General features: G+C 37.3%; 1 protein-coding gene across 2 annotated transcripts; it reads right to left on the bottom strand.

The window, feature by feature from the left end:
* Positions 1-1372: 1372 nt before the first annotated feature.
* Positions 1373-12787, bottom strand: btf3 (basic transcription factor 3). Of its 2 annotated transcripts, none has more exons than XM_039758456.1 (6): positions 12682-12787; positions 11275-11343; positions 9111-9224; positions 4416-4617; positions 4180-4236; positions 1373-1685 (listed from the first exon to the last, which is right to left on the bottom strand). In XM_039758456.1, exons 2-6 carry the CDS (start codon positions 11341-11343, stop codon positions 1639-1641), a joined length of 489 nt encoding a protein of 162 aa, XP_039614390.1. In that variant the 5' UTR covers positions 12682-12787; the 3' UTR covers positions 1373-1638. The 2 variants fall into 2 exon arrangements, with proteins under 2 accessions (XP_039614390.1, XP_039614389.1); XM_039758455.1 differs by having other exon boundaries at positions 12618-12749.
* Positions 12788-16517: the final 3730 nt, after the last annotated feature.

The following is a 16517-nucleotide window of genomic DNA, read 5'->3' on the forward strand; positions in this document are numbered from 1 at the left end:
TTGGAATATAAGGTGTCAGACACTCCGATATATAAAATGGGGCGAGATTATTTAAGGCTTTGTAAACCATAAGCAGTATTTTAAAGTCAATTCTAAATGGCACAGGTAACCAGTATAGTGACATCCAAACTGGAGAAATGTGCTCAGATTTTCTTTTCCTGGTTAGGATTCTAGCAGCTGCATTCTGCACTCATTGCAGTCGATTGATGTCTTTTTTGGGTAGTCCTGAGGAGTGCGTTACAGTAATCTAGTCAACTGAAAACAAACGCGTGAACTAATTTCTCAGCATCTTTCAATGATATAAGAGGTCTTACTTTTGCTATATTTCTTAAGTGAAAAAAATGCTGTCCTAGTGACAATTAATATGTGATTTAAAATTCAGGTCACAGTCAACAGTTACCCTTAAATTCTTTACCTCCATCTTGACTTTTAATCCTAATTCATCAAGTTTATTTCTAATAACCTCATTAAATACAATATTGCCAATCACTAAAATTTCAGTTTTTTCTTTATTTAGCTTGAGAAAATTGCTACTCATCCACTCAGAAACACAAGACATTGCGTTAGTGAAACAGAGTCGGGGTCATCAGGTGCTACTGATAAATACAGTTGTGTGTCATCAGCATAGCTGTGGTAGTTCATGTTATGCCCTGAGATAATCTGACCTAACGGAAGCAAGTAGATCGAAAAGAGCAGCGGACCCAGGATAGATCCTTGTGGAACACCATATCGGATATCATGGGTCTTTGAGTTGTAATTACCACAACTCACAAAGAATTTTGTACCTGCCAGGTAGGATTCAAACCAATTTAAGACCCTACCAGAGAGGCCCACCCATTGACTAAGGCAATTTCTAAGAATATTATGATCAATGGTGTCAAATGCGGCACTCAGATCTAAGAGGATGAGAACAGATAAACGGCCTCTGTCTGCACTCACCCCTAAGTCATTTACTACTTTAACGAGTGCAGTTTCTGTACTGTGATTTGTTCTGAACCCCGACTCAAACTTATCAAGAAAGAACAGACAAAAAACAAGATTATAAATATAAACTGCATGTTGTAAACAGGTATGTTATGCACAATAAGGGATGTAACCCTTAAGAAGTGATTCACATTTGGCCACATTCATACCACATTAACATAAAGGCTGAAAAAGACGTCTTTGGAACTGACGTCTGCTGTCAAGGAGGTCTGGGCCATCTCTTTTCATGATACAATAAGAATTTTATATGCACATAGACAATACAGTGATAGTGATATAAATTTTTGGCCATACAACTGACAACAAGCTGTTCACATGGGTAAGAAACACCCTTTTTTTTTTTATAAATATGGCTTTACCAAACAAACACACACAGGAAACTGTATTCAAGCAATTTTTAATTAGCATTTAACAAATGCATATTTTAAATCCAGACATGTTAATTTTAAACCAGGCTGCAAATTAAGTCCATATTAAGATCTTACGGTTGCACAAAAGAAAAAGAGCTGCAGACCTCAAAGGCTTCAAAAATACTGTGTGTTATTATCACCCTTTACACTTTATTGGTAAACAGTACAAAAAGAAAATCATAAAATACAAATACAAAATAGCAGCTCCACACAGCCAATTCATGTTGCAGGTGTGCAGTGAGACTTAGTTTGCTTCATTCTTCGAAGCCTCGTCAAAATTCTCAACAAGGTCTGGGGGGAAAAAAAAAAAAAAAAGATTCAGAGAAAATTCAGGTTTCTGTTCAGAGAGAAAGTAACTACATAATCATTATGTCTGGAAAAATACATCCTGATGATCAACACTAACAATCTACTTAGATTACATTTACTCATTTAATTACTTATTGACAATAGAAAGGATCCAAACCAGTGTTGTTGCTGTAAGGCAGTACCTATAATGGGCATAATCTAGAAATTTAGAGCCATCAAGTCTCCCTTACTTTAAAATTTTATATTGTGCCATTCATAGGTCCTGTACTAGCAAGTGTGAATAGGCCTTTGAGTGTGTGAGTGGCTTTTTTTTTTAAATTGAAATACAGGCATGTTACATTATCCAGTCATTACTGCACATAGGAGAGATAACAGTAAAGCTATTGAGATGAGTAGTCACAGTGATGTTAAAAAGGCTTTAATAAGTTTCAGCAATGTGCACAAAATACACTAAACTATTTCTATAACCCTAATTTTACTAACATTCTAGATATGAGAAGGACTAAGTTACAAAATTACACATACGATGTGCCCATTTCTCTTAGGAAGTGCACGGTTAAGCAAGAAATGAGAAAAGAAATGTCAAAGACTAAGAATGTCAACATTTTTTGGAACAACCAACATAGCCAGGGGCTTAGTCTTATCCCATAATCCATAGGCTTGCAGAAGAGAAAAACCAAGTACAGTAATCCCTCGCTATATCGCGCTTCGACTTTCGCGGATTTTAAATGTAAGCATATCTAAATATATATCACGGATTTTTCGCTGGTTCGCGGATTTCTGCGGCCAATGGGTCTTTTAATTTATGGTACACGCTTCCTCAGTTTGTTTGCCCAGTTGATTTCATACAAGGGACGCTACTGGCGGATGGCTTAGAAGCTACACAATCAGAGCATGTATTACATATTAACTAAAACTCCTCAATGATACAAGATATGCACCCCGCGCGGTGCTCGATTGTTTGCTTGTCTCTGCCTCTATCTCACCCTCTCTGACATTCTCTGCGCCTGATGGAGGGGGTCTGAGCAGAGGGGCTGTTTGCTTAGAAGATACTGACGATCTTCTAAAAAATGCTGCTTTATTGCGGTGCTTCGGAATATTTAAAAGCATACGTATTGATTTTTTGATTGTTTGCTTTTCTTTGTGAGCGCTCTCTCACTCTGAAATTCTCTGCTCCTGATGCGGGCACTCCTTTGAAGAGAAGATATATTTGCATTCTTTTAATTGTGAGAAAGAAGATCTTTGTCTTGTCATGGAGCACAGTTTAAACTTTTGACTAAAGGGTGTTATTTCATGACTAGAGGGCTCGAATAATGTTAAGTGTGGGAGAGTTTATAAGGGCTTAAAATATATAAAAATAACCATACAAACATATGGTTTCTACTTCGCGGATTTTCATCTATCGAGGAGGGATTACTGTATTCAGACTGGATAGATGCGTTTACCTAGACTGCATCTTTAGTGGCCCGAGACCAAACCCACCACATGAGACGCAAGGATGTTTATACAGGAAACCAGCTTTAGTACAAGATAGCCCCGATTGGAGTCTATTATGAAGTGGAGTGAAGTGTTAAATAAAAATAACTAGATATATCATGTGTAAGTAAGGAAGTGCATAACATCAGAGCCTAGTGGTGTAAGGAACGAAAAATGCACTGCTTTTTAAGAAGCAAAAATGACAAACAGAAAACTAAACTTTCTGAAATGGACAGGAAGGGTAAAGAAAGTTTTAAGAACCACAAGTTGCAAACAACAAGGAAGCAAGCTGTGGCAAATATCTGGATAAAACCAAGAGTAACCTGTAATTGGACAAAACTCACATTACAAAAAGGAGACAGCCTGGTTTAGTGGTGATAAAATAAAGGCAACTATCAAAAGACAGACACTGTCTCAAAAATACATATGGTGTATTGGTCGCCATTCTTTAAAATGTAGGACAGGGGATGGAGACATAAAACCACTCCTTTTGTATCAGAATGAATTAATTCCGATCTGTCTCGAAGACGCATCATAAAGGAAAACCTTAAGCATTCTATGAAGAATTATATAGTGTAATGTAGTGAGATGAAGGAAGAAAATGAATCTAAGCAAAAAAGAACAAATGTGCCAAATGTTTTCATTCGAGGCAAAAATGACTGTACAGTTAAAAGCAAATAGTTATATGGTAATGAACAAAGTATGGGGGTTATGCATGCGGTATAAATGGTAGTGAATATTGAAGGATGAAATTAAAAGGAGGCCCAACGAGAACATAAAACTGTATGTGTAGGACATAATGGGCCTCTTCTGCAGCAACTGCCAAACACATGCCTTTAGTCATTCTGTTAAACAGCGATATCACTTAGATAATTTGTGGGTTATATTAAATTAATAGGATCGCATTATACATGGATATAAAGCACTTTTGCAACTTTCCAGGACAGAATTATCACCAGCAATAAATAAAATACATGGATTTGAGTCCAGAAATTCTAACCTGGAACATCATCATCATCTTCCTCTCCTGCGGCAAGTGGTGCTTTTCCATCTACAGCTGTAAAAATAGCCAAAGCCAAAATAAATACATTAGTCAAGTTAAGACTAAGCAACAAAACTCAAGGATGCAAAATACAACCAAAGAAAGTAGTAATAAACTTAACTACAGACATGTAATCATCTGTTCAGTAAATGTAACTGAATCATAAACAAGGTAGAGGTGCAATTCCAACATACATTGCTTTGGCAGAGCCTCGGCTAGTCTTCTCAAACTGGTAAGACTGTCAGCTCCCAACTGGTTCAAAATGCTGGGTAACATCTCTGTGAGTTGCTTGGTTTCTGCGTGGCCTGTGATTGTAAAGGTGTTTGCTGCCAAAGATGCTTGTACTTTTGGATTGTTGAAGTGGATAACGGTCCCCTGGTTTGTAAACATGTTTACCTGTTAAGAAAAAGACATTACATTTTACCAGACGGAAATTATATAACCCATGGCATAGTAGCCAACTTATAAAAGGCAAGAACTCCACAAAAGTAAAACAATTCACATAACTTTTGGCCAGATTTTTTAAATATTCTAGTACACTAATATACATGGCTTTCATCAGTGAAAGCCTAAACCATTCCAAGCCTCGTGCGGAATCTCCAATAACACAACTGACTCTTTCACATAATGCGTACACAAACCTATCTGAAGTAGAATTACTAGACAGTGAATGAAATAAGAATGGCAAACCTTAGGGGCAGATAATGGCAAAAATACAGTGTTGGTGATATAACAAACTGGTCTAATGCCACAATATACTGAAAATATTGCTATCATCTTAAGTTAACTTACAAGGGTTATTACTGCTTCTTCTGCTTTAACATACCTAATACACGGATATTCTAATGCTATACTCTTCCAAAGGCCAAATACTCAACTCTTGCTGAGCAAACCTTTAGTCTTTGACTCCATCTAGTTGTAGAGGAAAATTCCAAAGTCTATTTTTTTCAAATAATTGATTTAATTTCAGTAATTTAATTCAAAAAGTGAAACACGTATTATAAAGATTCATTTCATACAGAGTGAAATATTTCAAACATTTATTTATTTTCATTTTGCTGATTATGGCCTACAGGTAATGAAAATTCAAAATTTGGTATCTCAGAAAATTAGATTACATAAGACCAATACAAAACATGACTAAATACAGAAATATTGGCCTACTGAAAAGTATGTCCATGTACACACTCAATACTTGGTCAGGGCTCCTTTTGCATGAATTACTGCATCAATGCGGTATGGCATGGAGGCGATCAAGCCTGTGGCACTGCTTGGGTGTAATGGAAGCCCAGGATTCATTGATAGCGACCTTCAGCTCGTCTGCGTTGTTGGGTCTGGTGTCTCGTTTTCCTCTTGACAATACCCCATAGATTCTGTATGGGGTTTAGGTCAGGCACGTTTGCTGGCAAATCAAGCAGTGATACCATGGTCAGGTATTGGTAGTTTTGGCAGTGTGTGCAGGTACTAAGTCCTGCTGGAAAATTAAATGAGCATCTACATAAAGCTTATCAGCAGAGGGAAGCATGAAGTGCTCTAAAATTTCCCTGGTAGATGGCTGTGCTGAATTTAGTCTTGATAAAACACAGTGGACCAACACAAGCAGACGACATGGCTCCCCAAATCATTACCAACTGTGGAAATTTCACACTGGACCTCAAGCAGCTTGGATTCTGTGCCTCTCCATTCTTCTGCCAGACTCTGGGACCTTGATTTCCAAATGAAATGCAAAAATTTACTTTCATCTGAAAAGAGGAAAGTAAGCAACAGTCCAGTCCATTTTCTCCTTAGCCCAGGTAAGACGCTTCCAACGATGCCTCTAGTTCAGGTGTTGCTTGACACAATGAACACGACAATTGTAGCCCATGTCCTGGATATGTCTGTGTGTGGTGGCTCTTGAAGCACTGACTCCAGCTGCACTCCACTCCTTGTGAATCTCCCCCAAGTTCTTAAATGGGCTGTGCTTCACAATCCTCTCAAGGCTGTGGTTATCCCTGTGGGTTCAGACATTTTTACCTTCCACAACTTTCCATTTTTATGCTTGGATAAAGCACTCTGAACAGCTAGCTTCTTTAGCAATGACCTTTTGTGGCTTACCCTCCTTGTGGAGTGTGTCAATGACTGTCTTCTGGACAACTGTCAAGTCAGTAGTCTTCTCCATGATTGTGTGGCCTACTGAAGCAGACTGAGAGACCATTTAAAGGCTCAGGACACCTTTTGTAAGTGTTTTGGGTTAATTAGCCGAGTGGAGTGTGACACCAAGAATCTACAATATTGACCTTTTTCATAATATTCTAATTTTCTGAGATACTGAATTTTGGGTTTTCATTAGCTACAAGTCATAATCAGCAAAATTATCTGGCAATTGTAGGCACTTTCTATTTTGAGGAGGGGGAAGAAACTGTCGCCATCACTTCAGAACGTTACAATGAAATGCAGGAGAACTTTTTGCAGCCCCAACTGGAAGAAACGGATGTGATGGATGCCTGGTTGGCAACAGGATGGAGCAACAGCTGACATGGCGTTTTGCAGGTGATGTTTCTGGGGATGCTGATCTCTTTGCGCTGCAATGTTGGAGGCCTTTATGTTTGCCTGATCTCGCCATATGTGATTTCATCTTGTGGGGCTAGCTCAAGTCTCAGGTATACGTACATCAACCTGAAAAGGAGGCTATTGGCCACGAAACCGCTGCAAATTCCCCTTAAAATGGCTGATCGAGTCATGCAACCATTTAGAAATCGTTTCAAAGAGTGTATCGTTAATGACTGCCACCAACCTGAAGAGATTTTTAAAACACAGTGAAAAAAAAACTTTTTTTATACCCTTTCTTGTGTCAAAAATTTTATATCTTGTAGCGTTTTTGTAGAATAAATGTTTGAAATATGGTACTTTTTGGCTCACCCTGTATTTAGATTTGGAATAGAGAAAAAAGACTAGCATACTAAAACGTTAAGTGGTTAGTCTGCTTGCCCTTATGCCAATTCCTTCATGTTATTTTGAACAATAACACTGCTGAATTTGTCACATCGACCTTGTGCACATTCGTCTAATAAAATAAAAATGGAACAGGCAATGTGTGTTTTTTCTAATCTGTGAAAGTAACAACCTTCTGTTTCATGACGAAGCATTTTGGCATTTTTTTTTTCCTAGCTTAAAACCTTTCCTGCTAGATCTACAGTTGTACCAAGTACATGGCTGGTTATAAGTTATTTTAATACCACTTTAGTCTCCCAAAAATTCTCTTTGAAATCCTGCTATTGGTTATTTAAAAGTTCCAGCATACACTGTAGAATTCAAACAGCCATTGGTTTAAGTTTTCCTTAACAATATTGGAAACTAATTAAAATTAACTGCCATCTCCATTTTCACATTTCCCTTTTAAGAATTAACAAGTAAAGAACTCTTTCAATATCACCATTTTCAACAAAACTGTGTATAACTTTGTGAGTGATTGAAAAGAAAACATTTGGAAAGGCTTAGTTAAGTTCTACATGGCACTAATTGCAGCACTAAATTGTCTAAAGTAACATTAAGTTTTACATTTTGGGACTGATAGCTTTCATCTACCAATGAAACTAACTGTGGTGCTAAATTACATGCACTCTGCTATAAATTTGTATTCTTTAAATTTGCTCACCTTGATCTTTACTGATAACCACTAAAACACATTTCATGTATGCTCAGCTTTGTAAGCTGCTTTGAATAAAGAAATCAGCAAAACAAACAAGGGAGTGCTCAATACTTACAGTACAATTGCCATTTGCAGTAAATATTCAATGATGACTATTAATGTGACACATGGTTATATAGTTATGCAGATGATTTTTGTTAACATTCAAATGTTACATTTAGCTTGCTCTTACACATATACATTTTTCAGCTTGTTCTGAAATGTGCAACACTATCAGCTGTAGAATAAGGCAGTTTTTAAATGTAAGCACCCAAAGAAACTTAGAAAAAAGTTTTCAAGACTCAAGAAATTGCCAGAATGTCTGGTTTTAGAGAAACAATGGGGAAAAGGGTGTGTGTATTGAAATACACTGCTAACTAGGTAAATATTAAGGAAAATCTTTTAATAATTATGAAAAAGGTGGACAACTACCACACTATGTTGCCATTTACTTTCAGGGTTAAACATCTGACTGCTGTCTTGTTAAAAGTCATGATGACATCCAGTCTTCAGACCTCCTTTCAAGCCGAGCCACCTTGGCACAGCTGAAGTGCCAGAAGGAAAACTCAATGATAGTCAAGAAACCTATCCATAACTTTGATACTCTTGCCAAGGTGATAATGGTGATACGTTCCTAATCTTTCAGCTGGTTTAAATATCCCAAGCTAAACCAGTATAAAAAGATGCAAGCTATTTTTTCCTCCAACATTAGACGGATTCATCTTCCGCTGTCTGTGTTGAGTGGGAGTTTACTGTAATAGTTTTAGGCTCAAGAAAGAAGTGTCTGTATTTATTTAAAATAAAAAGAATGTTACCCTGTGAAATACAAAGACATTTACTACACTGACTTTTCATTTATGAGTTGTTCACTTTGTCCTTTGTCAAAGAACCCACAAAAACTCGAGTTGTTTAATTTAGACAACTGAAATTCTAATGTAATACGGTTTCCAAAAGTAACTATGATCAGTTAATTAATGAAACACATTTCATATTTTATAAATGTAACTGCAATTTAATCTGTGCCACCTAACAAATGCAGAAATAAACCAAGAATATCAATATGAAAAATGTACAAATTATGCCTGAAATAAAACTGCCATTCTGAAAAGTAGAGATGACAATATCTCCTATTGCAAAAGTCATAACTACACAACAAAACTGTAGGATTAAACAAACACTAACCAAGAGGTCGCAAGAAAAAAAAAAAAAAAGTTAATTTTACCTCTTCAATACCAGAAATATTGTTGACTCCTAATTTTTTTAAAGAGAACTGAAGTTTCTTGTCATCGGCGGTTGCTGTTCTGTGAACTACCTTCTTCTTTCTACGGGCTGTACCCTGTAAAAAAATTCAATTAAGCTCAATGACTAGCATTGTTTAAAGCTGTAATTGTACATACTGTTAGTGTTTTTCCAACATGGTGTTAATGAAAAAAAATCTTTGATAGTCAAGAATACTCAAAACAAACAGTTGATAACTGTAATAAATAAATCTTAATTTGAATATAAAGTTAATGAATCATAACATAGTTACAAAAACAAACATGGCAGGCACGTATGTTTGTAATATTTACAGGTATCAATTGATGCCATTAACTAAGAAGAAAAAAAAAAAAAGAAGGAAAACGGGTTTGTAAGAAAAAAAAAAAAATTGAAACAACCAACAAGATTTAGGCTGAAATTTCTTGTTTTGCCCACCAAGAAAACAAACACAATATTTCCAAGGATAACTATGTTCTTGAAAGCAAAACCTGACACAGTCTGCGTGTCTGGGTTTGTGAGTGTCCTGGATAAAAGCAAAGAACCAGGCCTTAAATGACTTCTTGGGCATAGCCATCAGCAGCATGTCTGTTTGCCGAGTGAGTGTGTGGACCTTGTCAAGTGGTTTACTTACCTTGACAGACATGCATGTCTCTGGTGACTCTTCCTATGAAGTCAGTAAATGAATTGGGAGAGCAAGATGGGGTCATGAGGTCACTGGAAAGGGTTGTGTAGCACTACCGATACCTTTGGAAAAGGACGAAGGTCCAAGTCTTTAGAGTCCTGGTGCTTACTGTTTTGGTCTATGGTTGAGAGACATGGACACTATCCAGCGACCAGAGACAAAGACTAGAATCCTTCAGTACTGTTTCTCTTTGGAGAATCCTTGGGTACGACTGATTTGACTATGTGTTGAACAAGCGGTTTCTCGCAGAATCCCATACGAAACACATTACCTGCATTGTGAGAGACCATCAGCTATGACACTACGGACATGTGGCACTGTTTCTTGATCCTTGCTGGTGAGGACCCAGGTGGCTGGATCAAGCCAAGGGGACACTCAAAGAACACCTCGCTGCAACAGGTAGATGGTCATTTCTGGAGGGAGTGGTCCATGTGTCTGCCTTGGGGGGTGCTAACCAATATCCTAAGTATTTTTTGTTGTGTAGTGGGCACAGTAATGTGCTGTACCAGTGCAGGCTCCCCATCCTGAAAACCTGACACTTATAATGCTGAGGACATTTAAATTCTATTCGTTTTTGACTCCTCGCTGACTTGCTCATGAAGGGCTTTCTGTACAAGATTACAGTGATAATTTTACATGGCACCTTTACAGAACACATCACAAATCACTTTAGCAACCAGTATAATTTTATCTTGAAAAATGTAATCTAACAAATTTTCTAAGTAAAGACAGACCTCGACTAGATTAGGCATGTCTTCCATTAAAAAGGTAATCCAATGATACTTTAGGTTTACCATTTATATGCATTCTGATAATTCAGGAACTATATAACAATACATTAGCAAAAAAACATCAATTTTGCACATTTTGAGCATAACTAGATAAAGATTATGCAACACCAGTGAGGTGAGCATTTTCTTTCCCCCCGGACATTTTCACATTGATTATCGTTGCTCACTACGGACTTCTCTATCATAACCTTATTTGGTCTCCTTTCTGAAAACATGACAAAAAGTTTTATAAAGTACATGGGGTAACAATTTTTGTATGAAGCATTCACTTAACGCCATGACACTAATTTAACAAAAATGTAAAAAAATAAAAAATTAAAGACACACCTGCCTTTCTTTTATATATATATATATATATATATATATATATATATATATACTACAGTAAAAAGAAGTACTGCATTCACAGCATGCAAACCAATGAAAATCTACAGCCCAACAAAAACATAAAAAAGATATTGCACCAACAACACTTTGATTTGGTTCACATCAAATGGTTTAAAACTACTGAATATATATTGTGACTGTATGAAGACAACTTTACATTTCTGCAGATTTATCCAACATGTGTTGCAAACAGCTATTATTAAAAAAAAAAAAGTTCTTCCATTAATACTGTAGTACCCAATCAGACTTATCAGATGTTTTATTACCTTTCCTCCAATGCGAACCTGTGCCTGGAGCTTAGCAAGCTTCTCCTGATTCATGATTGTTTCTTTCATCTGTAACAATTAAAATAATGTATCTAAAGTAGTAGCAGTCAAATTAATTGGGAAAAAAAAAAAAAACAAATTTAGGAAGACAATGTTATGCCAGTACAATGTCCGCAGAAGACAAGACAGCTACACTGTTTCAGTCATACACTACCAACTGTGTTTTGATCTCCATAAAAGGGCCTGGTAGACAGGGTAGATTTTATAACATTACAGCTCAACGATTTAAACACGACAAAAAAGTGTGTGTTATATATATATATATATATATATATATATATATATATATATATATATATATATATATCTCAAAACAGAAGATAAACAGATAGCGGGGTCAGTTAGGAATCATACACACCTTACTCTGACATTACAATGTTTTATGTATAAGCCATAGACAAAAATATGAATTAATAAATAAAACACCAAAAACTGCAGTACATTTGTTACAAAGTTCTGAAAAGATGCTGATCTAGTTTTTATACTTATAGTGCATTGCATAACACATGCAAGATAATTATGTGTAGAGGGGAAAAAAACATTGTAAAGAAATAGCTGAATGAATAAAATGCCCCACCAGCACAATATAACATTATTATAACATATGGCAGTGTAATGAAAATATCACAATAATTACAATCGTTAAATAACATTAATTTCTCTTTCCATAATAATAAGGCTGATGTCCATGCCAATGAGTAAGGATTGGGCACGGAACAGGACAAACGCTGTCTATAAGAAACGTTTTGGACAACTTTACTTTTTAACGAGTTCAAATCAATCATTTGTCGAGTAGTATCTAATGTCACTCACTTCAGCAAAATACTAGCATGTTACAGACCCCAATTTTGGTCTACACTACAGTAAAACAATAAACCTGAAGACAATGCACAATACTTAGAGGACACGGGTTTTCTTATTCACGGTGAAATAATAAGAGTTACGAGAAACATCTTACTACTAAGACTAAGTATTTTGTGTGTAATGAACATACACCCTTCTATTTCGTCTGGCACAAGACAAGTATAAAAGCGTGTCTTCCAATGCAACCAAGTCCTACTCTGTTAGTTACAAACACGTAGGTAACACTATCCTTAATAGCTGGAAACAATGAACCTAAAAGCGTACATATTTGGCAGATACAAAAAAAACACATTTCTGTCGAGTACGTTAGAAACATGGCCTGTCATAGACTGCTGAATACGAACCGTTTAGTCTTCCAACAGGACAGACTTTTTTTTTTAACTTACAAACTACGCATTCATATCCTCGGCTCTATTTACCTTCTGCAATCCGAGTCTGAGGCGTATGTGCAGGTAAGAAGATTATTAAACTCTTCGCACTGACCTGCACACGGAAAAACACACACGCGGGGAGTAAGATGGCAGCCAAAGGGAGAGACGGAAGTGACGCAACACGCTTCCAGCCTCGCGCAGGCCTCTGGGAAGGACGGAGGGTCGTGGCTTCCTGGCTTTTAGGCGTGAAATTAGCTCGTTTTGTCTTATGGGAGTTGCTACTTGGAACAGGTCTTGTTTAGATTTGGCCAGATACACGGAATTGCCAGGTCAGGGGGGATATCATAGCCGGGGGGAATATGGGGGAGACAAAAGAATTACATGGGGGGATTTTTTTCATGAGAATTACCGTCTTATGGAAACATGATTCCGCAATTTCCATCACCCCCAATTCTTGATGAACGTATCATACAGCAGTACACAACATACTGCACGTTGCAACAGCCACCTGTCATTGCTCCACCCCTCTCTCGAAGCTCAGGTATAATTGGTTAGAGGTAGCAGTGGTTTCGAGATTGACAAGCCAGCTTATCGCGGCATGCTTGTCCCACCCCAGTCTGTACCGTTCATATTAATTTTCCAAACTTTATTAACACCATTCAGGGTTACTGCTGAGTAAAGTATCAAATCTAGGGTTGGTATTAGTTTGCGATGTTTTGTGAAGTTGTAGATTTGACTTTACAAGATAAAAATGGACTCTTTTCAGCATATTACCGCTCGTAATGACAACTAACAAAATATCAAGCTACAGGCAGAGATTTTTCAATAAATGGATCGCAGAACCAGAGTTTATAGGTAGCAACTTTTTTATTTAAATGATTGTGTTTTAAAACTGCCAACAACTCAGTTTTAAAGTCTATATAAAATCAGGTTTGCAGATAAAGGAATCCTTGTTCAACATATTTGTTCTGATTTAGCAAACATCACAAAGTTGCAATAAGTTTAACTGTACAACATTTTATATATATTTTTATTCACAACATTACAAGTATTTCTTTACCACAGTGGACCACTTGTCTGAGTTACTGCCATCATTAGATGCCCATTCCAGGGTATTAAATAACATATCACTTCATCGCACCAAGTGCACTCCATTTATTGTGAATGTCTTAGGTCCAGAACTACCCAAGGAATTGGTGCTAGATATTGGCAACAGCTCTTATCCAAATATAATTGATGAAAGCACTGACATCTCTGTTACTCAGATGTTTTCTATAGTCATACCGCATGAGCTATCCAAGTTTCACACAAAAAAAAACAATTGCCTCAACATTTTTTAAAGTAATCCCAGGTACTGAAACAGATGCCACTTCTAAATGTGCTTGTTACAGCTTTGGAAGAAGATGGCGTAGATTTGCTTAAATGTATTGGAATTGGAGTTGATGGGGCAAGTGTTATGGTTTGATGTAACCATTCTGTATATACTCTGCTGAAAGAAATGATTCCTCATCTTGTTCTGGCAAGATGTATTTGCCATTCACTCAGTCTGGTTGGCAGTAAAGCATCTGAGGTATTACCAATAAATTTAGATTTCTTGATCTGTGAAATTTACAATTGGTTCTCACATAGCGCAAAAAGAAGGACTAAATATGCTCAATTGTACAAGACTTTAGAAGGCTCCATCCCTAACAAAATTATAAAGCCTGCACCTACAAGGTGGCTAAGTCAGGGTGAAAGCATAGTAAAGACTTTAGATCAGTGGGATGTCTTAAAACTTCAGTTTAGCATAGCAAAAAACACACAGACATGTTACACAGCAAGTCTTCTAAGTGATATGATGGGTGATCCATATAACAAGCTGTAGTTTGTATTTCTAAAATCCACCCTCAGTGGGGTAAACAAAACAAATCAGCTATTTCAAGCAGACACAGCCAGTCCATCTAAACACTTCCTGGACTTGAGCATGTGCTTTCGTTCTCTGCTGAATCTAACAGTTAATCCAGATTAGCAAGAAAACCTCTCCACTTCAGCTCTAGAAGGTGGTCCAGATGTAACTGTGAAACTTTTAATGCAATGCAGGAAAACAATACAAGACAAAAGAATTGTTCGAAATATCTTGTAATAAATGAAAATGGACTTATATTGAATTAATTCACTGATTTTCCATGTAATGTCCCACTTGTCCTCTATTCAATTGGATACAGGCTCGGAGTAATAAACTTAATAAGTTATAGCGTAATGAAAATTGCATAATTAGATCTGGACCACCCTGTAGTTACTTTCAATATGGATGACTGCCTCATTCCCACAGCAGCTGTCTACTTGGGTTATGAGTTTTCCTGCTTTGTTGACTCTCTTTCAAATAAGTCTGCTGTTGAGGCAGTGGAAGAAAGGTGTAAAGCTATGCTTGTGAAGTTAGCTCTTAAACTACAGAGTTGATTGCCAGAAAACCTAACAATGCTAGAGAAACTTGATATGCTTAATTCAAAGAGGCTCCTTCACAGATAAGGACACCAATTACATGTCTAGCAATAAAAGTTCAACATGGTGTGCAAGGACATAGATGAAACTGAGACAGAATGGAGAAATTTAACAAATAAAAAGTGGAATGAAACAAATGAAGAATGATTCTGGTTTGAAGTATATAAGAACAGTGATTCTTCTGGAAATCCAAGATGTAGCCATGTGTCTATCACTACCTATATCTAATGCAACAGTGGAGAGAACATTTAGCACTGTTAATAATTTGAAGACAAACTAAAACACTAAATAGTCTTTTGCATGCAAAATATGGCCTACTGTAGGAGCTTTTGTCCAAGTGATCAGATGCTCCAAAAATTTACAAATCAAATATATACCATTTTGTCCACTGAAGATTGCTTGCACCATTTTCTGTGTGATTAGTAACATACCTATTTTCAATCATAACTGAAATTGGCAACATTACAATAGCTAACTTTTTTGAAGAAGCTAAATATGTAAACAAGTTAAGTCAAGTCAAGTTGGGGAGCATGCACTGGTACAGCGCGTTGCCACATCCACTACATGACAAAACAACACGGGATCCCAGTTTGCAACCCCCCAGGCAGACACGCGGTCCAGTCCCACCCTCTGGAAATGACCCTCTATCTGCCGTAGCCAGGTGTTACATGGGTGACCCCTTGGCCTGGTCGAGCCACTCAGGTCCTTAACAATGAGGACCTTACAAGCCGGATCACCCTCAGGGAAATGTACCACATGACCGTAGTGCCGTAACTGACGCTTCCTCACAATGCCGGTAATGTGCCTCATTTGGGACTCCATGAGCAACCGCTCATTCGACACAAAGTCAAACCAATGGTACTGAAAGATTTTCCGGAGAGACGCAGTACCAAAGGAGTCCAGTGTTAGTCACAGGTCACTGGATAGTGTCCATGTCTCGCAACCATACAGCAAGACAGGAAGCACCAGGACTCTAAAGACTTGGACCTTCGTCTTTTTGCATGGATATCGGGAGCACCACACACACCTCATGCGACCTCATGACCCCTCCATGCTCTCCCAATCCGTCGACTGACTTCGTTTACTCATTTATTACACATAAAGCTCTGCCCAGTCCAGTAGTTTGGGGTATATGATAAGCAGATCAACCATATTGAACTGACCACCTGTAAATTATATTCATTATATATTTGGTATTTATGTACTTTTTTCTTGTTTTTATTGTGTGTGCTTTTCTATGTAATTACCCATCCAACCATTGTTTTGGATAATGAACAGCATATGAAAGCATAGTAAAGCACTTGGTTTGATAGGGTCTGATAGGGGACCTGCACAAGTCTGCAGGCTGACTCTGTCTGCATTTTACTGATGGAAAATGTGTTTTTCTCCATAATTGAATTAGCTCTAAAAACCGAAAGCATAGCTTGATCGCTCACATCCTTACCCTCAGCTTTGCCTAACACTCTT

The sequence above is a fragment of the Polypterus senegalus genome, chromosome 7, assembly GCF_016835505.1.
Source record: "Polypterus senegalus isolate Bchr_013 chromosome 7, ASM1683550v1, whole genome shotgun sequence".
Classification (NCBI taxonomy): domain Eukaryota; kingdom Metazoa; phylum Chordata; class Cladistia; order Polypteriformes; family Polypteridae; genus Polypterus; species Polypterus senegalus.